We start from the raw sequence: 22,322 nt of genomic DNA on the forward strand, positions 1-22,322 counted from the left end.
AGCAAAGCTCACATTGTCAGTCAAAACCACGCCCAGCTTCCAGATGTGGTATTTGGTGTCGATGGAGCTAAACCTGTTGATGAAAACAGAGGCTGTGAGAATCTTTAAAAGTACTTTTAGAGTAACGGTATAAATATATTGATATTGTTCTATTTTCTGCTACTTGATTTTATCTACACATTTAAAATTCAATTGATTCAAACTTAATCATATATTTTTTCATCTGTAGATGCGTTCTTAAAATAAATCCTAAAACTGCACAACATTGAAGCAGTTTTATGTTCATGTTTACTGTATTTTTCAAAGTATCATTTGTGTTTTTTTTTGCTTTGTTTGGCCAGGGAGGCGACTTGTATGTGAGTTTTTTAACAGATAAATATTGGCTCATATATTCCTCTTTTTCCCCACTAACAAGCGCTAGAGGCCACTGTAGGTGAGTGCAATGAGGTATATAACACTAGAGATGACACGCAGGCTTGTTACTATTGTCCAAGACACAGAAGAGCGACGCCATATTGGAATGGGATAAAAACAATGAGACATTGCTTAGCAGAACCAGTAAAATGACCATAAAAAGATTATTTTGGTCCGATTTTAAAAAGGAAAAAACTGATCATCAGAAGAATAATTCCCAGTCATGGTAATAATGTTTTTGTAAAAAGTACAACAAATGAACGACATTTTAAACTTTTTTATAAATAGGTTATTATATAGGAAACACAATGAATACCTGATGCATGGTTGTGATTTTATTCAAATCTACACTCAGACTGAGATTTACACAAACTCTTAAACTTCTCAGTCTGTGTTGATAAACACAGTATATAGGAATATTAGATTTGTAAAAAAAAAAAAATAGAAATGTTCACTTTGGGAGGGTTTAAAATCTTTATAATATAAGTTTATAATCTTGTTTGTAGATGTTAAAATCTGCCATGTTGAGAGATTGCAGATCTAAAACTCAATCTATATATCAACCTGAAGTTTTTTTTGGTTAAAGTTTTTTTTTTCTGGACGGCTCTACGGCTCTAACTTTGAAAACTCATTTGAGAACATGACCTAAATCATCATAACACCCCCCTCTACAAAGTCCTCATCTGGTGCCATGTCTCTGAGTCCAAACCTCCCTGCAAATCAAACCGAGTTGGTGGTGTGTTTCAGTCAGTAGAGTGTATCACTCTCATGTTCTGAGCTCGGTTTATTAAGCCTCCAACCAAACAGGAAGAACCAAATATGAAGCTGTAGAGTTTTTTAGACATGAAACCCAAAAACTACCTTTGACTTTTAAAAGAGGAACCGACTCCTCTTTCAGAGCAGGCCTGCAGGTTGTTGAACAGATTCTCATGTTTTCATTGAGAAGTGGAAGACTGTCGAGTTCTCACCAGGAAACCAAGGAGGCCTCCTTCTCCACCGTCTCCACCGTCGGATCAAAGTCCAGAGCAGATTTATCCAGACCCAGGAGTTCAGCGATGCGCTCAGCCCCATACATGTCGCCATATTTGTTGATGACCTACATTCACAGAGCCAATAATGATCAGAACATTCTGAAACTCGTCACAGCTGAAGGCAGTTCAGATAGATCAGGAGTGTCAAAATCCAAAACACACCTTAGGTCGCGGGCCGAACAGGATAAACATTTATTAAACTACATTTTTAAAACTTTAAAACCGTACATTTTTAATATAATTATGAACTAGATATAAAGCATTACCTGTGATAATGATAGAGTGAATGCTGTAAGATGAGTTAGGCCGCTGAAGATGCTAGTGCTGATAGCTGAAAATGCTGAAGCAAATAGCCAGCTAAAATACTAGGTAACTGTAAAAATAGCATCCAAAACAAAAAAAACTAGATTAGCTAAAACAGTTAGCATGTAGCTGAAATATTAGCTAAACTCCAAAATGGCCTACAAAACCACAAAAAAGGCTACATTAGCCAAAACAGCTAGCGTGTAAATATTAGCCTAACTCCAAAACAGCCTTAAAAACTTTTAAAAAAAAAAGGATAAATTAGCCAAAACAGCTAGCATGTAGCTGAAATATTAGCTAAACATAAACATAACCCCAAAAAATCTTTGTAAATGCTGAAATAGTCCAAAAAGCTAGCAGAATGCCAATTTTTAAAACTTTAAAACTGTAACTTTTTAACATAATTATGAATAATAAAAGGCAGGAATATTATTCCAGAAAAAAAATCAACTTAAACCTTAAACAATTCAATAAATTAGTCTCCATAAAAATACATTTAGTCAAATCCGGGCCGGATTGACATGCGAGATAGAAAAGAACTGAATGAACGGAGTCCCAGTGGGTTACCATAGAAACCCTCACCCTGAAGTGTGAGCGTGCTCACCTTGCGCTTAATAAACTTGTCCCAGTAATTGTTCGGGAAAGACCTGAAATGAAAGATGAAAGTGAAGAACTTTGGCTCCGGTGGTCAACAGTTGTCCTCAACCAAAACCGAACCAAAGACTCACGGCGTGTTAATGACGAGCCGATCCCACTGACCCTTGATGTCATCATCGGAAGGTTGTTCAGTGATGTACAAACCATCAAACTCAAGCTTCCTGGCGATCTCCTTTTCCCTCTTGAAGACCACCAGAGGAACCTAGGAGGAACGAGAGAACTCCAGGTGTCCAGCAGTCCAGCAAAAATGGACTCTAGAAGGACTCTAGAAGCATGAAAGTGGTTGTAAAGATCCGTACCTTCAGACAGTAGTAGCCGAACAGACAGAGGAGCGAGATGACCGTGTGGAAAATAGCCAGGAAGCGCAGCGTTGGCAGCATGTAACCTGTGCTCTCCTGAAGCACAAACTCGTCCATGTCAAAGAGCGTGTTCTCGTCATTTTCTTCTTCTTCACCCCAACGGTGCTCATCCTCCTCTTCCTCCTCACTCTCTTCAGTGACCTAAGGAACAGGAAATACATCATAGACTACATCAGTTTTGTTTTCTACCAGCAGAAGCTGGTCAGAGTAAACCCGACTAGTAGGGATGTAACGATTCAGTTAAGGGATTCAATTTGCAGTTTTAAAGTCACCATTTTAATTTTTTTCCCTATTTTTTCAGATTTGTTTTTTCTCAACACAATGAATTAAAGATCTTTTAAGGTCAAGAATGTCTTCCTTTTTGCCCCTTACATCCGACTGTCTGTTAACAGAAAAGATTCAATACAAATAAACAATTATACATAACACAGAAATGATCACAAATCCTTTCATACTCGGTTCCTGTTGTGCTCCATGTGACGGACCGCTCCGTGCTAGCGCCCGCTCAGCACAAATGAGAATTTGTGAAGCTGCGTCGTCATCATGACTGTTGTCACGGTAGATCGGTCAATGTTGCAGTAAAGTTTGATGAAAATGTAAAGTTGCATGGTGAGGAACAAATCTTGGGTTTGCTTGAATTTGCGTTAATAGTTGTGATCACAATATCGCAAAATCCAGAAGAGACTGACTTATGTGAAACTTTTAAATCCAAAGGAACTGCGAGAATCTCCCAGGAGGGGAATGCAGCTGAAGAACACGCAGCCCGTCTGCTACGCACACACTTAAAGCGAGCCTGCATGGAGAAATGTCATCTGCTCTGGATTTCTACATTTAGGCACAGGCTGAGACAAACCGCCCTTTAATTTTTTTATATTGATGAACATTTTGACGAGTTTGAATCTTTTATTTTTCACTGATTCACGAAGTATCGTTACATCCTTACCGACCCGTGATGGATGATGACGTTTAGAATTGGGCCTGGTTACCGCTGTGACATTGTTCAGCTGCAGAACTTCGTTACCTTATAGAAAAGCAGGATGAAGTTGATGGCAAAGCACACAAACAGAGCCAGGAAACGGAGGTTGTAGAAGTTACGAGCCAAGTAGTTCTGTAAAGAAAAGACATTAAAGTAACAAGGTTACAGTAACCTCTGATGCAGCGGTCCTCCGGCCTATTCAAACCACAGACCGGTTTCAATGTCACACAATATTTTCAAACTGGCCTAGAAGAGGCTGAACCGGATGTCCTGTTTTTAGCCTCCAGTTTCTTTTAACTTTTGAAGATAAAGTATATCTTTATACTCTGTAAAATATGCTTCTTTAGACTTTCTTTTATACACTGCATTTATACACATCTGGTGTAGGAACCATTAAATGTGATTTGCAGTGATGTGTAACTGTCAAAGGGAGAGCTATAAAATCAGACATCGTCTTTAGCCTCGTCAGACGTTTAAGGTGCAACAAATAATTCATTTTAAAAATAGGGTCACTAATTCTGGTATTTTCTAAACATAATAAATGTGAATCTACCATTTGGAAAACTTTATTTACAGCATCCTTGTAGCATTAGGCAACAATATATATTTTTTTTACCTTAAACGCAGCTTTCTTTTATTTTGAAAAGAAAGATTATTCCTCTGTTATCCATCTTAACTTTCCAATTACGTTTGTTTTTTCTTAACTTTGTTAGTTTGGAGGTTTTAATTTAGCGGTTGGCATGCTGCTTGAAGACAACAGCAGCAGATGGATTGTCCACACGAGACCGAGTGACTTGATATGCAACAAGAATAAGTCGAATGTGGTTAATCCAGTAGTTTTTCAAAATAAAATTACATTCAGAATAAGACTAGAAATAAACGTAAAAAATGTAGGTTGTGTTTTTTTTTATTTTTTTTGTGACTCGGTACCTACTGTCCCACGACCAGTCCATGACATGAGGGTTGTGAACTAGGTCTGGGTTGATTAAAACCGATTAATTGATTGAAATGATTTGAGCCAAACAGATCAATAATCTGTAATAAAAATATAGATCGATTTAGCACATAAAGCTAAAGTCCACTAGCTTGTTGATAGTGTATAATGGAATTCCCCATAGGACGGCTAATGCTAACGCTCAGTCGACCTAATCATACATTTCTGAATAAATGAACATCTTTATAAACTCACAGACATGAATTTTACAAACTATTTTAAGGAAACATTTTTAAAGTAACCATTTGTGGTCAAAAATCTACTTTTTTCCTCATACTTTCTCCTTCTTCTGGAATAAGCTGTAATGCTATAGCATGATCTCCACCTAGTGTCCAAACTGAAACGTCCTCCAGGAGAAGCAGAACAATGTTTCCAATGTTAATGATCTGAACATTTTAGTTAGAACTTCTCCTTTAGAGAATCCATGTAACACTGGATGATATTAACAATCTCAGTATTTCACTGATACATTTACAGGATGTGAACTGGATCAGATTCATATAAATAACCATATAGTAGATTAATAATGTATTTCTAAACAAATGTATATAAACGTTTAAACTCAAAATTGAATTGAATTGAAGAATCAAAAGAATTGAAAAAATTCTGAATCGATGCCCAGCCCTACTGTGGACGACTGCTCCAACATATCTGCAGCAGACTCACCAGCATCTTGGTCATATAGACATCAAGAACAGCAAAGATGGTTGACATGAAGGCAGGAGACGCTTCTTTAGGCTGGCTGGATTTCACCCGAGGTTTCTCCTCTGCTGCCGGCTCCTTCACCTCCTCCTCTTTTGGCTTGTCCTCCTTCTCCTGGTTCTCGGAGCTGTACGGTGACATGCCGTCAGTCTGGATCCTGCTTGTGCTGATGGTGAAAGGTGAAGCTGTCATACTCACTCTGCTTTCTCTTTTCCAGTCTCAATGGTATCGGCCAGTTTGGAAGACCCTTTCTAGAACCAAAAACCAGAAGATATGGGAAACTGACCTCAAGAAAATGAAACCAGACCAGAGAATTTAAAGGTTTTCTGATGAACCTTTTTGTGATCTGCAGAAGAATCTCCACTCAGCTCAGAAACGTCTCCCAGGCCAGGCTCCACATGCTTGCCTCCTTCTTTTTTTGGCGCCAGCATTTCCATCATGGTGTCTACCTCTACGATGTCTCCAGTGGGCGCCATGGCTGTGTCCATGCTTCCTGATGACTCCGTCGTTTCGGCTTTGTCTCCCTCCACCGCGTCTCCATGGATACCAAACTGAGTGGGTTCGGGCATGTGTCCCAGGATGTCCGTCACCTTAATGTTTTTGGCTCCTTCAACTAGACCTCCACCAAACATGGAGGACCAGATGATGTGGAAGAAACCAAAGATGAGGCTGTAGATTCCCTTGAAGAAGCCGATGAAGATCATCCAGAAGAAGGAGAAGAAGCCCGTGATCATTTCCTTCACACTCAGCTTCCTGATTTTCTTAAACTTCTTGCGTATATTTTTAATGGCAAAAATCTGACGGACGTCGGAGATCTTCTTCTTCACCGAACGGCACGCACTGGTAAAAGCTGAGGGAGTCTCTAGAGCTTCTTCATCTCCAGCCAGCTCCTCCAGGAGGCTGTGCTCCTCTTCCTCCTCCTCCTCAGGCTGCTCAACCACATCGGGTTCAGAGATCTGCGAGGCCAGCTGCATCTCAAAGATGGTGTCCTCGCAGAAGTTCACAAACATCTCCATCTTCTCGCTCTCTCCGCCCTCGTTCACCACGTCAAAGATGAACTGCCGCTTGGATTCCTTGACTTGCGGCTTCTCCCACTGCTCCCGGCTGGACTCGCTGATCTCAAAGTAAACCCTTTCAATCCGCTTTGCGCTGCCCAGGATTTCAATACGACCCAGGTACGGCTCAAAGTAGCTCAGCACGCTTTCTGCCAGGTCCAGGAAGGTGCTGAGCCGCGAGTCGTGGGGCATGTGTTCGGACAGGTTGGTCAGCAGCACAGCAACGTTGAAGCCAATGTCTTTGGCCGGCTCATGGAATCGCTCCACAAACTCCTTGTAGTTGAACATGTCGTTCTCGTCTGCTTTGGCGCAGGAGAGCAGGAACTCGATCTCTGACTGGGTGTACTGCTTCTGGCTCTCCATCGACTTCTGGAACTCTTTGGTGGAAATGATGCCTTTGAACTCGGGGTCGTACTCCTTAAAGTTGTCAGAGGTTGTCAGATCCTTCAGCTTCAGGAACATGTCGAAAAACTTGAGGATCATCTCCACGTTGTTGGAGGACTCCACCAGGGTGTCTACCATCTGCTTCCCGATGGTTCCGTTCACCACGTTACCTGAGAGGGCGGAAACTCACTGTGGTGATGAGATGGTAGCTGCACGCCGTCCAGACACTTTACTAACATACTCTGACCATGGAAAGTTATTCATACTTCCTCCACACACTTTCCTCTGGAGGAAACTTCTACCCTCAAATTACTAGACGCAGAATGTCCTTCAGGGGTTTGTGTTGTAGGAGAGCTTCCTGCGGGGTCTTAAAAAGTCTTAAAAGAGTTGAATTTACAACTTTGAAAATAAAACTTTAAAAAGTCTTAAATTTTGATAACTGAGCCTTAAAAAATGTGCTGGTTGAAACTTTTCCATTTCACATTTCATGTCAAAGATAAAACATTTTCAATTAAGACTAATTTTGATTAAATGATGTAAGCAAACATCAGGAAAACCAGTTGTTATGCCCCAAAATACTAAATGCCCACCGCCGGTTTGAAAAAAATAAAGTAAAAGAAGAGCTCTCAAACATGATAAGAAGCTACAGTTTGGTTAAAAATTGGGAATAAATGAATACAATGGAAAATGGATTGCTAAATTTTTCTTAATATTTGAAATGTATGGCCTTAGACAGGTCTTAAACAGTCTTAAATTTAACTTGAAGAAACTTGTAGGAACCCTGTTGAAACTCCTCATTGACATCAACTGTTCTTTAACACCATCAATCATCCAAACTGCACAGCAGTGGAGGCTTTATCTGGTCTGCTTTCTGCCCCTAACAGCCCCCCCCATTCTAAATGATGAGTTCGTAATTCAACAGTTGTCTTGATGAAGTCGTAGTAAGAAGACCAAATATGGGGCTGTAACATGCATCCAATCAGACATCTCTGTTCTTCCAGAGCATGAAGTGGTCTTTGAAGTCCCTCTATGACAATTTGCTTATTTAAAAAAACGTTTGTAGTAGTGTTTTAATGATGATTATGAACCCAAATGCCTTAAAAAGCCATTTTTATGTTGATCTGAAGCTTCTGTTTCCAAAATCTCTGAGGGGGCGTGGCTTTTGGAGCTGATCTGACCCCCCCATCTGATTATGATAGCTCTGTGTCTCACTAGCATAAATCTTCACCGCTGCTACATAAAAACATCCATCAATCTGGGTAATGTCCAGCCGTATGGTTCTGATCCAGATGTCAGCTGGACGAGGAAGTGAAGATCTTCATGGACAGAACTTCCTCCAAAATCCTGATTCTTTCTCCTTCCAGTTCACCAAAGACTCTTTTAGCTAATTCTCCAATGTTTATTGACTGTGATCAATACATTCAATCATTGGTTTCTCAGAGTTCTTGATAAAATAATCAAAGCTAACATCAAAATGCTCTTTCATTGATTTACAATCCTTTCCAACTGCGGTCAAATGAGCCGCCGTTCACATTTCCGTGGTCACATCAAGAAGCTCCGTGGAGTCTGGTGGAGATTTTCCAGCGTTCTCAGTCCTGCTACCGTAAGTATTGGATGAAACTCACACCAAAAATCCAGTGATGCTGATTTGACCACAGAAATGTGAACGGCGGCTCATTTGACTGCAGTCAATGTGAAGATACCATCTTCTCTTCTCCAGAACCTGAACTAGACACTAGGAACAGATGAGGGTTTAGTGCATGTGCAGCAGAGCTGTTGATGGAAAGAAGATCATTCATTCAGACAGAGTCTGTCCAAGACAGTTTGATTGATTTAAAAGGAGAAATACTCAAAATGATTTTTTATTATATTATCTCTTTCAGAAGAAAAATGACACACAGGCATGTAAAAAAACTCTAAAACAGGATTTTCATCAGAGGGGGAATTTAAATTCCTCATGCTAGGGTTTCTTCTTTCACCTTTAGTTTGCATGATGGCCAAAACTGTTTTGTGTCACTTACCCTCAAGGAGAGACAACAACATGACGACCATGTCCTTCTGCAGGTCCATCAACTCCTTCAGCAGCTCTATCTGACTGGCATCCTGCAAGACATTAGGGCTACAGTCTTTCTACACAGACTCAGGGAAACATCTAATTCACTTTCTGTTACAGCACATGTAGCAGCAGTACAGCAGAGTAAAGACTTCAACCAAGACAGTCAACCCACAGCGGCAGTGGGAGGGGCCTAAAAGCAGTAGAATGAACCCTAGTTTCATTGAAACCATGCTGTTTTCCATTATCCCACAATGCTTTGCTTGATGTTTCAAAAGTAGACTTTTATTTTAAAAAAGTCTCAATAAAATATTTGACTGAATAGTTTTTATTCTAATGAAAACTCAAAGCATAGCAGAAATACCTGAGACAGTTTCATCTGCATGTTAGCAAACACGTGTAAAAATCCCACGACTGCGTCCCACAGTCTGCTGTGAGCCAGACTCTGCTGGTTCCCGATGCACGGGCCCTGCAGGCAGGACGGGAAGGATTAGACAGAAACGTTTTTGATCATCAAACAGAAAGTAAACCTGAACACCTGAGCTTCCTCCTCACCTGAATGTACTCAGTCAGAGAGTTGAAGATCTGCTTTGCTACCGCCAAGGCCTTGGAGAAGTTCAGCTTTCCAGTCTCATCGATGATGTCTTTGCCAGAGTAGTACCAGTAGAAATCACTGATGGATTCCTGACAGAAACCATGTTGTTAGCAGCTCAAACACTGTGTAACAGTTGGGTAAATAACGACTTTGACACGACAAACACACAAATCTTAGTGTCTGTCTGAAAACGAATCATGTGAACACAACATCATGTTGCTATGAAAGGATGTCTAAGCTCGCTGTATTGTGTTTAACCCTTCAACACCGGAGCATCAGTGTTTATGTTCTTTTCAACAGTTAACACGATCATTCCAGCACTGGAATGATCGTGTTAACCGTTGAAAAGTTTCAGTATGTTAAAGATTTTGTGTTTAGACGTCATTGACGACGCCTCAGGTGCTAAGGGGTTAATACTGCAGGCATACACTTGCTTTTTAGTTCATTTGGGCTTTTGCTTCCCCTTTAACTTTAATTAGTGACATTACAATTCTTCAAATCCAAAAGGTTTCATGTATGACTAAAGGACTTTTTATTTTACTAACCCTTTAACACCGCTGTTTTAGCTCCTGTGTTTGTATTCTTTCAGCTATCGTAACTATTCAACTTTATAAGAAATAAGCACAGCTCCAGTGGATTCTGAAGCGCAGAACATCAGCTTTGCCCTGATACGTAACATTTAACAGTAGTAGTATTGGATATCAGTGCAGAGTTGATATGTAAAGCCGGTTTTCTGTGTCAGTGCCAGCTGATTACCGTTGATCACGTAATCGCTTACAGAGTTGCAGCGTGTCAATTTAGATGTCGTCGGCAACAGCTCCGGTGGTAAAGGGGTAAAATCAATTCTTTATTTTTCTATTAAAGGTAATAAATAAGTTACTTCATTAAAGTTGTAATTTCATTTCAATAAACATAAACTGATAAACTTTATCTTAAAGAAAGGAGCCGATTTGACAACAAACTGGATAAATCTATTCGGAGAGAATTAGAGTCTGCATGGTGAGCTCAGATGGACAAATGTTCTTGAAGAAGTTTGAGGGACTAAACCAGGAGTCTGCAGAACAGCGGCTCCAGAGCCACATATGACTCTTTTACCTCTCCATTGTGGCTCATTGGTTTAAAAAAAATAAAGTTTTTAGTTTTAACGGTCCTGAGCTGAAATATTTTAGACATCAAATTGTTGTGTGCCGTGCGGGGCCGGCCCTGGACATAGGCAAGGTGGGTGACCGCCTAGGCTGCCATCTGCTGGAGAGGATGCCAAATTTCTATGATTTTTTTTTTTACAGTTGGACACACCACTCATTTTGTGTAAAAGGTTAAAAAAATGTAATCATTAACTCAAAAGTTTAATATAAATAATTTTGCCTGATCCAGCCCCTGTCAAAGCTAGGTGAGTGGGAGGAGGAGGGGTCCGCAGTGTTATCGGTTAGAGCTTCTTTAAAACTTTAAGGATGAAAAAGCAGCAAAACAATCCATCAGGACAGCTTTAAGGTCAAAATAGAAAGGAAGATGAGGAAAAAACAAAGTCAAAGCAGAGGTTTGTCTGTTTTAAATACATTCACTGCAGCCCAGCGCCGAGCCTGGCGCCATGTACCATGGAAAATCAATTGGAAGTCAGAAATACAACCTGAAATAACTGGATTATAAGATGGATTTTCTATTTTTGAACAATATTTCAGTGCGCCTTATGAGTTGGGAAAGACAGTCAGAGTCGCATTTTTTTTAAGTCAATGTACGTATTTTTGGCAGAGATTGACCACAAATAATAAACTTTTTTTTTTTTAATAATTGCTGACTACTTGCTGCTACATTGGCAGAAATGAGCGGATCCTATGTGACACAAGATGTCTTTTATTTTGAAAGGAAATTGTGTGAACCTTGGTCACACGATTTCACACGATTTCCTTTTTTCCACATGTCTGTTTCATATAATTAAAAAAAGTATTTTCTCTTTGTGTTTATGTTTATTCATACAAAAGAAGTTATATTTTATTCATCATAATGGTAGCATTGACATAAGTACAAATCCTTCTCTTATTTTCCTAAAGGATGAAGTCAGCTTCTGTGGCTCCTGCAGGGTTTTGGTTTGTGAAAAATGGACCCTGATGGCTCTGAAAGTGTTAAAGGTTGCAGACTCCTCTCCAATCTCTTCTTCTCATCACAGCTGCTGTTGGGTTTCCACTCCAGGGTTGGCTCATGACGTTCATGATTAATGACGTCATGGATCATGTGATCCGGTTTCATTTTCACTTCAGATGACTCTTACCTGAAGGCGAAGCAAATAGTCCACAGTGCTAATAATGATGTTCACTGTGGTGGTGTTTCCTGTCTGGGTTCTCAGGAAGTTCTGGAAATCTAACAGAAACAAATATAATGTTAAAGTTAGCATTTACCTGTGAAGGAAACATCCAAACGGTGACTCACCTCCATTGTGTCCCTCACAAAGAAGTTGCAAAAAGCGGAAGAGATCTTTGGTGAACTCGTCATTCTGCAGCACCTTGGAGCCTTGAGAGAACACATCTTGGTGAATTTGGTTGAAGGGAAATGACTCGCTCTGCTCAACATGAGGGGCCGGAGTAATGTGTAAAAACCCCCTCCAAAGCTTTAACATGAGGCAAGCAGGCCAGGTCTCATGTTCAAAACACGGTTGAAGTCCAAAGCCTTTAGATTGCAGAATGACGCCTGAATCCAAAGAGCCGTTTGGCTTAAATGCTCTTACTTTGAAAAGAAAAGAAACACTAGGACATTTCCATAAGCTGGAGGAAGCCTGGTAACTTTCACATGCAGGCCGCCGCTGGGCCTGACCAACGATCAGAAAAGCAGCGGACAGGCGAGGTTATAGCGCTGACTTTAAAGCTGAGAAAAAAAACATGTGAAAGTTAGAACTACGAGGAACCAGCTTGGTGAAAAAGGCCCCAAATCCAAAGCAAGACAAGCTTTGCTTAAGCTGTGGACTAGCCCACAGACCTTCAGTCAAACCTGGGGGGGTCGGTGGCACGGACAGACCCACGAGGACTTCAGAACATGTTAACACAGAGGTGGTGAGAACAAATGAGGACAGGACGGGCATGCAGACGCTTCTGTGAGGGGACAGCTGGAAAAATGGACTGCAAATATGGAGGGGGCATTCAGGGTGGAAGCACAGCCATGTCAGGATGATCTAAACGTGTTATTTACCCCGTCCAGTGTGGGCTGCCATCGATGGGTTTTTATAAAGATGGGAAGGAGACGAACAACACACCAAGGACACAAGCAAAGAGAGAGGACACGCAGTTACAGAACGAAGAGAAATGAATCCATCCGTCACAAAAGGAAAACAGAGACATGCAGTTAAAAAGGAGAAAAGGGGAAGTCTGCTAGAGAAAAAAACACCAGTGAAAGTTACCTGGGAGATACAGAGATGCAGGTAGTTAGAGTGAGTTGTTAAACACAAACTCAGTGGAGATGTTTAGAGGACTCGGTGATGAAAAGGACAAACAGAGGTGAAGGTGAGAAGCATGAGGAGAAACATTTCTGTCAAGCAGCTAAAACCGAGTCGAATCTGGTTTTGGAGTCAACAGCCTTTATCGACAAAAGCAACTGTGAGGAGTACAAGATTGCTGAGGACAAAGAGGCTAAAAGAGAAACAAACCAGAACCACACCAACTAAAACCCAACCAGTTTCAATTAAGGCACATTGGCCACACCTCGCAGGTGAGCAGAAGGACTGGACGGAAAAAGTTCCAGCAGCAGCAGGACATAACAAGCATGAGGACAAACTGGGCACTATAGGGCTGGGTTGACAAAATCCATTAATCAATTTGAACCGATTTAAGCTCAACAGATCAATAATTGATTCATAAAAATATAGATTGATTTAGCACATAAAGCTAAAGTCTGCTAGCTTGTTGCTTACACATATTGGAATTTCCCATAGGACGGCTAATGCTAATGCTCTGTCAACCAAAACATTCATTGCTGACTAAATGAACATCTTCATAAACTCACAGGCATGAATTTTCTAAACCCTTTTTTTCTTAAAATATTTTTCAAAGTAACCATTTGTGGTCTAAAACATTGTTTTTTTGGTCATCCTTTCTTCTTCTTGAATAAGGTGCAATGCTGTAGCGAGATCACCACCTAGTGGTCAAACTGAAACGTCCTCCAGGAGAAGCAGAACAATGTTTACAATGTTAATGATCTGAACATTTTAGTTAGAACTTCTCCTTTAGAGAATCCATGTAACACTGGATGATATTAACAATCTCATTATTTCACTGATACATTTACAGTATGTGAACTGGATCAGATTAATATAAATATATTAAAAACATATAATAGATTATTAATGTATTTCTAAACAAACGTGTATAAATGTGTGAACTCAAAATTGAATTGAGAGAATAAAAAAAAATTACAATCGATCCAGGCACTTGTGAATCAAATCAAATCTTTTCTGAAAATTATTATCGATACCGTTCCGTACTGGGTAGTATATGGAAGTACTGGGATCCCAAGTAGATATGTATGACAGGGGTACTGTCAAAACTAGTAAAAATGAGCCCACCTGTGGGACTTTTAGAACGTTTTACAGCTAAAGAAGACTGATCTTTTCCAAATGTAAGATCAAAAGCAAAATCTAAACCCCAAAGGGATGATGGGATATCAGCAGAGGCTTTCTGCTCCCCCACAGCTCAGGTGAGTTTCTGTTGAACTCCTGCCACCTGGAAAAACAATGTCCTAAAAAATGACTTTTTGATTTGGACTAATCCCAAACCTGCTGGTGATGAACATACTGCACGGTCATTGGTCGGGCCGTGGTGCAGCGGTAGGGCGGTCGACTCCTGATCAGAAGTGAGCGGGTTCGACTCCCGCCTTGTCCCCCCCATGGGTCGAAGTGTCCTTGGGCAAGACACTGAACCCCAACTTGCCTCTGGTGGAAGGTTGGCGCCAGTGTTCGGCAGCGGAGCCACCAGCAGTGTGTGAATGTGTGTGTGAATGGGTGAATGGGTCTGTGACTGTGAAGTGCTTTGGGCCCTCGAAGGAGGGTAGAAAGCGCTTTACAAGTGTACGCCATTTACCATTTGGTCCACAGTCATGAGACACCCAACACATCAAAGATAACCCCGACAGTTATGAACCTGCTGTGGATTTGGGGTTCTTTTGGTCCTGCCTGGAGCGCTTCAGAATCCTCATGAGCCTTTTTTGGGGTTAAATTCATACAAAGACAAACTCAATGATACACCCTTTTTGTTTTTTTACAGATAATCACAATATGTGTAAAAATGACCATAACATTACAAGTAAACTATTGAAAAATGCAAGTTTCACATTTGTGGAGTGAAGCCAAATCAAAGTGGGATTCCATTTTTGTGCAGAATGAACAATCGCTGCTCAGCCATTTTGCTTCGTAACCCTTTTGGTACCCAAGGTGTGTTTACATTAAAAGTGAATCATCTGGACCCCATAAGAGAGCGCGAGGGTTAAAGGACCAACCCTGCTGACCAAAAGGATTCAGAATAAATATTAAAGGCCAAAAAGGCTTCAACCATGTCAGAGGAACCTCAGTCAACAAGGGTTGTAGTTAGTTCATGTGTTTTGATACCTAAAAGAGACCTTTCTAGAATGGGATATCAGACATAATACATTTAAAGTCCCAAGCTGTTTCTAAGAGGTGAAAGGTCAAATATGTTACAACTAAAATAGATTGAATATGATTTTTTTTCATAACTTAGTCCGTCATATACTTTAACGTACCCATTTCTTTATAGTAAAATAATAAATAGAACAGTTATAGGGAAAATGAAAGGAAAATTTGTTATTAAAGTCAAGCAGAAACATTTTACTGCCCCTTTCCTGAAATCTGAAATGACTGAGGTGAGCAGTGAAGATCGACGCTTCAGCAGCACTGAAATGAAGATCACATCCCGTCACTTACTTGAACCTTCCTCTGTCACCATGCCAAGTCCTTCTGCTTTGTTCTGCCTCTCAAATGCATTCAAGTCCAGGACACTGTGAGAGCAAAACTGTAGAGTTAGTGGAAACGAGCAGCAGCGGCTTTGGAGGTGCAGCCACTAGTGTCACATGACCGACCTGCACGACTGCATCAGTCCTGAGAGACTCTTGAAAAATCCTGCGTCTCTTTTTTCCTTTAGGTAATTGAGCATTTTCTGTGAAGAGGAGAGAAAAGGCGTTTTTCAAACGTACTGAGACGTGGACTGAGGTCAGAGCTCTAATAGTGCTGAAGGTCTTGACCTGCTGAACGTGCACGTTGCCTCCGTTGAGGATGGAGATTCCCAGTTTGAGGGTGCAGGTCACCATGGGACCCAAACGACCTGACAGCAGAGACAGCAGGAAGAACTCAGGACTTTCAGCTGTACAGTATTTTTCACCACTTTCTGGTTTGAAAGTTCTTCGGGGGCCATGTTTAGATCAGGGTTCCCCAAACTTTTTCTTGTTAGGACCACATAACTGTTTTCTTCACTGATGTGGGGCCAGGTCGGTTTGTAAGTTCACAGAAAAGTGTTTTCTGCTAGCAAAACACTGTTTTGCTAGCAGTGTTTGCAAACAATCTCAAAGCCAGATTGGAAAAAAATAAATAAAAAGATGCGTCTCTGATAGTGTTAGGGGGGCCGGGCCAAATGTGGAGGTGGGCCGGATCTGGCCCGCGGGCCATAGTTTGGGGATTCCTGATTTAGACAAGCAGCTGCTGTCGCTTGGCAACGACAAAATGATACTAAATACCAACAGGAGATTTCAGGGTTTTTTCCACCAGAGCTGTGGTAACAAGTTCATTTCTTTATGGGATTAATCCGCCTTAGTTTGCATGCTAAATGAATGTTTCATGGTCCAATATATACGCCTGTAACCCTGTAATGTATTTTTGGTAAATGGTTTACACTTGTCTAGTATTTTTCTACCTTCCTTGAAGGCCCACAGTGCTTTACAGTCACAGACCCATTCACACACACACATTCACACACTGATGGTGGCTCTGCTGCCGAACACTGGCGCCAACCTTCCACCAGAGGCAAGTTGGGGTTCAGTGTCTTGCCCAAGGACACTTTGACACATGGTCAGGCATGGCGGGAATTGAACCCGCAATCTTCCAATCTTCCTACTGCTGCACCACAGTCTTTGACTGTGTAAAGGGTAACCAAACCCTAAATCACCTTCTTTTGTCCGTTGATCTCTATAAATGGGGCTTTGAAAGTACTGTCTGTTGGTTGTTGCTAAATATTTGACAAATTAAAATAAACTTGGGGCTGCACAGTGGTGCAGTGGTTAGCGCTCTTGCCTCACAGCGAGAAGGCCCCGGTTCAAATCCCGGCTGGGACCTTTCTGTGTGGAGTTTGCATGTTCTCCCCGTGCATGCGTGGGTTTTCACCGGGGCTCCGGCTTCCTCCCACCGTCCAAAAACATGCCTCATAGGTTAATTGGTGACTCTAAATTGCCCCTAGGTGTGAATGTGAGAGTGAATGTGTGTGTGATTGAGGCCCTGCGACGGACTGGCGACCTGTCCAGGGTGTACCCCGCCTTCGCCCATCAACAGCCGGGATAGGCTCCGGCACCCCCGCGACCCCGAAAGGGAAGAAGCGGTCAGGAAGATGGATGGATGGATGGCTGAAAATAATCTTGTTTATTTCCTGAAAGTATAGTTAAAAACTGTCTGTGTGCTGCTCCCTACAGGTTGAAGTATTACATTTGAATTTTGTGATTGGCCAACTGGTGTATGTCCCAGAAGTTTCACGTTATCATGCTCTCATTCATGCTTTGATTCTGTAACGGTCAGTCGTTAGCTTTAGCATGGCTCATAGCTGTATTGCCTTCAGTTGTCAAAAATCTACTGGAGTACACAACTTTCCAGTGGACTTGGAAGCTAGTGAACAGAGGTTGAGTGCAGTTAGAATTATATCCAGCAAACTCCGTCCTGGTGATGCGTTTAATGAACATTTCACTCTGGATTGTTTGTTTAATACGTTAGCCTTTTTTAGCTATGATGGCATTTTACCACTCTTGGACAGTGGCTCGAAACAATAAAGTTCTGGACCATGAGTGCTGGTGGAGGAGAAAAATCCTCAACCTCCTCAGAAAGTTCTGTGGAGAAACTTGCATCACTTTGCCCGGTATCGCTCTCCATATTGAAGACCCAATGTAGATAAAGCTAACCTAACTGTCAAGCCACACCTCTGCCCCTCAGTCTGCCTCCACTAGCCCCGCCCCCATTTTTTGATTTTTTTTTTTTTATAGCATTGTTCAAATCTGGGCTGAGAATGGAGTCAGTCTCCAACTGTCCTCTTTGGTTACCCTTTATTGGGGAAATTTAATATTCAAGACAATTAAAGCTGTATTCAAAACAAATACAAATCATATTCACAAGAAACACGTTAAACATAAAACTAAATGTTGATTTTTTTTTTTCGGAAAGTTTGTACACAACTTTGTTTATAAGCATGCTTTCCTTTTGTTAGTTATCTTACTCCATGTTTAACTGTCACTTGTCAGTCTATATAATTGTAGACAGATAGAAAACCCACTATTCTGGACCTTCGACTGCTTGACGTTGGTCGATGAAGAGTGAAACAATGACAACTGAAGTGTAGACAGACTTATTGATATGCAAAAATTTGTAGATATTCTTTCATTGTTATTATCCACATCAGCTCTGGGGTTCTGTTCTCTATTCTCATTTACTTCTCCTCTATTCTACTCTTTATTATGTATTATTTTTTGTTCCCTGTGCTCCTGTTTGATACAGTGTGATTCACGTGTTGTTCCTCTTTCAGATTCAGAGAGATTTCAGATTCCAGGTGGGTCGTCTGTGCTCCTGTTCTTGGCCGTGGACCTCGCCTCTGGCTCGTCTTGGCCGTGGACCTCGCCTCTGGCTCGTCTTGGCTGTGGACCTTGCCCTCACCTGTCCCCCAGTCCTATCTGGATGAACTCTATTCAAATACATAGTTGTAGAGTTAGATAAGCTAATTCTTCTTTAATACTCCTGGTAAATCACCTGTCTGTCCTGAGAGAGGATCTCTCCTTCTTGTTCGCATCCATGAGGTTTCTTCTTTTTTTCCTAAATTAGGTTTTTTAGGAGTTTTTCCTTAATGGGAAGGAGGGTCTAAGAACAAGGATAACCAGCAGCTTTTGTTTATATTTTATGACCGACCTTCTGCTTCTGCACAATTACCAGCATGAAGCCCGATGAGGCAATTTTTTGTGATAGTGGGCTACATAAATAAAACTGATTTGGATTTGTTGTTACCTTTGCTGGCACTGATCATCTGCAGCACCATCTCAGCCGCTCCTCGCGCGTGCAGCCTAGCCTGCTGATACAAGATCTTCTGCTTTTCCATCTCCTTCTCCTGTTTGCAAACACACGCTTGCATCATTTCCCCCCACAGCGACCGCGAGGTCAGACCTCAGTTTGAAGAAGAGCACCTCGAACGTCTTTTCTTTCCCTTCTTCTTCCTCTTCCTCCTCGTCCTCTGCACAGCTCTGACAAAAGACCACGACTCATCAAAAAGAGTTCATGAAGGTCAGAGAGGAAACATCTACGTTCATACCTTTGCCATCATGTCTGCATATGCAATATACAAAGGATCTACTTCCAAGTGACTGAAAACCAAACACATCAGAGGGGGGGAGGGGTCAGTGAGTTCTGGTTGTTCTACAGGAATAATCCAGTCGGTGCTGACCTTCTCTCTGTCAGGGCGTTGTGGCTGAAGTGGAGAATGAGCTGATGAAGAGGGTCGGGCTTGATCTCTGCCACCTCCTCCTCCTCTTCCTCCACAATCTTCATTGGGGTCTTCTGCAAAGACCATAGTGAGAGAGTGAGCCGACTGGTGGCGGCGTCCTACGTGAGCGCAGACAGGATTACTGATGAGCATGCCCAGCATGCAGATGGAGGCTGGTCACTGAGCAGAGGCGGGATGTCAGAGCAAGTCTTCATCACATGCAAACTGAAGCTGGAGGCTAGATGGTGACATGAAGAATGAGAATCATCTGACGGATCTGCGAACAGGACTGACTCAAACTGGATCTGGGGGTTCTGGCTGTTCTGTCCCAGTCCCTGAATGCCAGAATCCTGCTATGTTTTAGAACCTCGTCAGGATCATCAGCAGTGAGGGGAGCATCCTCCCCATCTCCTGCTGATGACCTGATGGACTGAGACTGGACACCCCCATTTAGATTAGGAGTTTTCTGCACATGCTGACCTCCACAGGACGACGTGAGCATGCCACCGCCACACACTTACAGCGAAAAGACACGGACGGTCCACGGCTACAAACATCTGCTACTGCGCCGCGCCTCCTTACCGCCGCAACGACAAAGCCTGCCTTTCTACAGCTGTGGGCGCCGCAGCTCGCCCGCCGTCTGCTGAGTCGCTCATGCAGCCTCTGACCCCTGACGGATCTCCGTCTGGGGGGTTTAGTGCACCTATAGCGGGGGCCCCTGGGCGCTTTGGTCCCCGCCCGCTCCCAGGGCTCGACCGGGCTAAAGAAGCATTCTGCAAACAGGACTGGCAGAAGGGTGCCAACACAGGGCACGGGGGGCACAGGCAGGCCGAGCCCAGTACTTACTGCCAGGTCCTGAACTAGCTTCTCCTCAAAGGAGTACTCCTCTGCTTCTATCCAAAGTCTCTGATAGGCCGGGATGAAGAAGTTGATAGCACGATGCCTGGGAAGGGGAGGTGGGGGAGGTAGTTGGAAGGGAGGTACAGTGGAATTAGGGCGTGTTCTGGTGAGGTTCTGGAGGCAACAGGTAGGAATGTCAGGGAGGAGGGGGGGTTCAGGAAGTGTGTTTCAGGCAGGGAGGGTGATTGGTCAATGAGGATCCTCTGAATGGTCATACCAGACCGCTGCAGAAACCACCATCAGACTGAAACACAGCGAGAGCACAGATCCCCCCCGCCCCCATCTACTGCTAACCACCCACGAGACGAAGCAAGTGTAGATGGAGAGGAAGCGGGCCTGATAGGATCGGATCTGTTCCAACACATCGATGGATTTAGATCAAGTTTCCTCAATCCTGCTCAACAAGATGCTGGTTTCCAGATCTTTTCCGGCTTCTCCTGATTAAGCCTTTGTCACAAGCACCAGACAGACTTTTTACGTGATGTCACACATCGTCAGGTGCAGAGTCGCTTCTGGTTTATAGTGTTAAGAGCGGCAAAGCTGAGTGAACGCTTTTTAAAGCAGTTTTACATAAATAATGAAAGATAACTGGTTGTATTTGTTTCCTCCTATCAGATTTTTCACAAATCAGAGTCCAGATGTCAGTAATCCTGTCTACAGTCAGAACAGCAGATCAGCTGTTTCCCCAAATTCCTTTGTATGACATTAAACGAGTCGTGGATGATTTCTCTCTACAACCCGGTCATAGTTAGACGAAGGTTACAAGAACTTCACTGAATGCTGCCTGTTTGATTATAAAGGTCATTATGATTTTATTCTTCTAATTTATGCTAATGCTAACACTAGCTTTGTCTATGAGACCTGGAGCTGCAGAAGATCTTTTCTCACCAGTTAAAAGTTTCCTAAATTTCCATGTTCACAAAATCCTTGTAAACAGATCAAAAGTCAGACAATTCCAGTGTGTGTGACATTAAAGTCAAACTGTTGTAATGTTTTCTACTGCGGTCAGTGAGCTGCTGTTAGCTCAGCCGAGGTTCTAACATCACTCCTCTTTGATTTTGATCACAACTGGGTCTGATCTGCAGGGAAATAAAGGTAAAAAATGATCTAATTAACTGAAACTGTTGCCAAAAATATGAAAGTGAATATTTCCACATAATGTTATAAAATATGTTCAACCTTCACCCTAAAATACAAGCCTTCACAGCTCCGGCCACAGCTCCACCCCCCCGTATAGGTGCATGTGACGAAGGCATCACCTGGATCAGCTGATTCTTTTTAAGGACTGAATTAAAGCATAATGGTAGATTGCAAGAACCAGCGTTAGACAGCACGGATCTAGACCTCTGAGCAGTCGAGGTTTGTTCAACCCTAAGACGCCACAAGTTTTTAACCCTTTAACACATCGGAGCTGTCACTGGTGACGACGTAAAAACACACTCTTTGACATACCGTAACTCTTCAACCGTCTACACAATGAATCCCAGCATCTGCTGGATATATGTTTATTGTATAAATGATTGAAGATTTACGGAAGTACAAAGCTAAAGCTCCAGTGTTAAACAGGGCTGGGTATCAATAATAATTGAAACGATGCGATTTGATTCTACAGAACCTGGATCGATTCAATTCAGATTTTTTTTGCCCCCAATTCTTTCAATCCTGTACATTCAAATCAATTTTGAGTTTACACATTTAGAAACATTTGTTAAGACATACATTAATAATCTACTATATGTTTTGAATCTATTTATATGAATCTGATCCAGTTCACATACTGTAAATGTATCAGTGAAATAATGAGATTGTTAATATCATCCAGTGTTACATGGATTCTCTAAAGGAGAAGTTCTAACTAAAATGTTCAGATCATTAACATTGGAAACATTGTTCTGCTTCTCCTGGAGGACGTTTCAGTTTGGACACTAGGTGGTGATCACGCTATAGAAGTACATGTTATACCAGAAGAAGAAAGTATGAGCAAAAAAAAACAAACAAAAAAAACGATGTTTTAGACCACAAATTGTTACTTTAAAAATATTTCCTTAAAAAAGTTTGTAAAATTCATGCCTGTGAGTTTATAAAGATGTTCATTTAGTCAGAAATGAATGTTTAGGTCGTCCGAGTGTTAGCATTAGCCGTCCTATGAGAAATTCCATTAAGTGTTAGCATCAAGCCAGACAGACCGA

At 41.9% G+C, this 22,322-nt stretch overlaps 1 protein-coding gene across 3 annotated transcripts in view; it reads right to left on the bottom strand.

Annotated features, from left to right (window-relative positions):
* The window catches only part of ryr3 (ryanodine receptor 3), a 156,018-nt gene that overhangs the window by 8,709 nt on the left and 124,987 nt on the right, over positions 1-22,322 (bottom strand). For 2 of the 3 annotated variants that reach the window (XM_024291524.2, XM_024291526.2), the window contains 23 exons: positions 20,080-20,176; positions 19,195-19,307; positions 19,063-19,114; positions 18,938-18,994; positions 18,762-18,861; positions 15,758-15,837; positions 15,596-15,672; positions 15,441-15,514; positions 12,701-12,715; positions 11,948-12,028; positions 11,790-11,878; positions 9,484-9,612; positions 9,293-9,397; positions 8,897-8,978; positions 5,772-7,045; positions 5,635-5,687; positions 5,401-5,563; positions 3,786-3,872; positions 2,705-2,905; positions 2,477-2,607; positions 2,353-2,395; positions 1,383-1,510; positions 13-73 (listed from right to left, as the gene is read on the bottom strand). In XM_024291524.2, the coding sequence (XP_024147292.1) occupies positions 13-73; positions 1,383-1,510; positions 2,353-2,395; positions 2,477-2,607; positions 2,705-2,905; positions 3,786-3,872; positions 5,401-5,563; positions 5,635-5,687; positions 5,772-7,045; positions 8,897-8,978; positions 9,293-9,397; positions 9,484-9,612; positions 11,790-11,878; positions 11,948-12,028; positions 12,701-12,715; positions 15,441-15,514; positions 15,596-15,672; positions 15,758-15,837; positions 18,762-18,861; positions 18,938-18,994; positions 19,063-19,114; positions 19,195-19,307; positions 20,080-20,176 (3,292 nt within the window). The remainder of the gene's footprint in view (positions 1-12; positions 74-1,382; positions 1,511-2,352; positions 2,396-2,476; positions 2,608-2,704; positions 2,906-3,785; positions 3,873-5,400; positions 5,564-5,634; positions 5,688-5,771; positions 7,046-8,896; positions 8,979-9,292; positions 9,398-9,483; positions 9,613-11,789; positions 11,879-11,947; positions 12,029-12,700; positions 12,716-15,440; positions 15,515-15,595; positions 15,673-15,757; positions 15,838-18,761; positions 18,862-18,937; positions 18,995-19,062; positions 19,115-19,194; positions 19,308-20,079; positions 20,177-22,322) is intronic. The other variant, XM_024291525.2, reaches the window with a different exon arrangement.

Source organism: Oryzias melastigma, linkage group LG24, assembly GCF_002922805.2.
Source record: "Oryzias melastigma strain HK-1 linkage group LG24, ASM292280v2, whole genome shotgun sequence".
Lineage (NCBI taxonomy): Eukaryota > Metazoa > Chordata > Actinopteri > Beloniformes > Adrianichthyidae > Oryzias > Oryzias melastigma.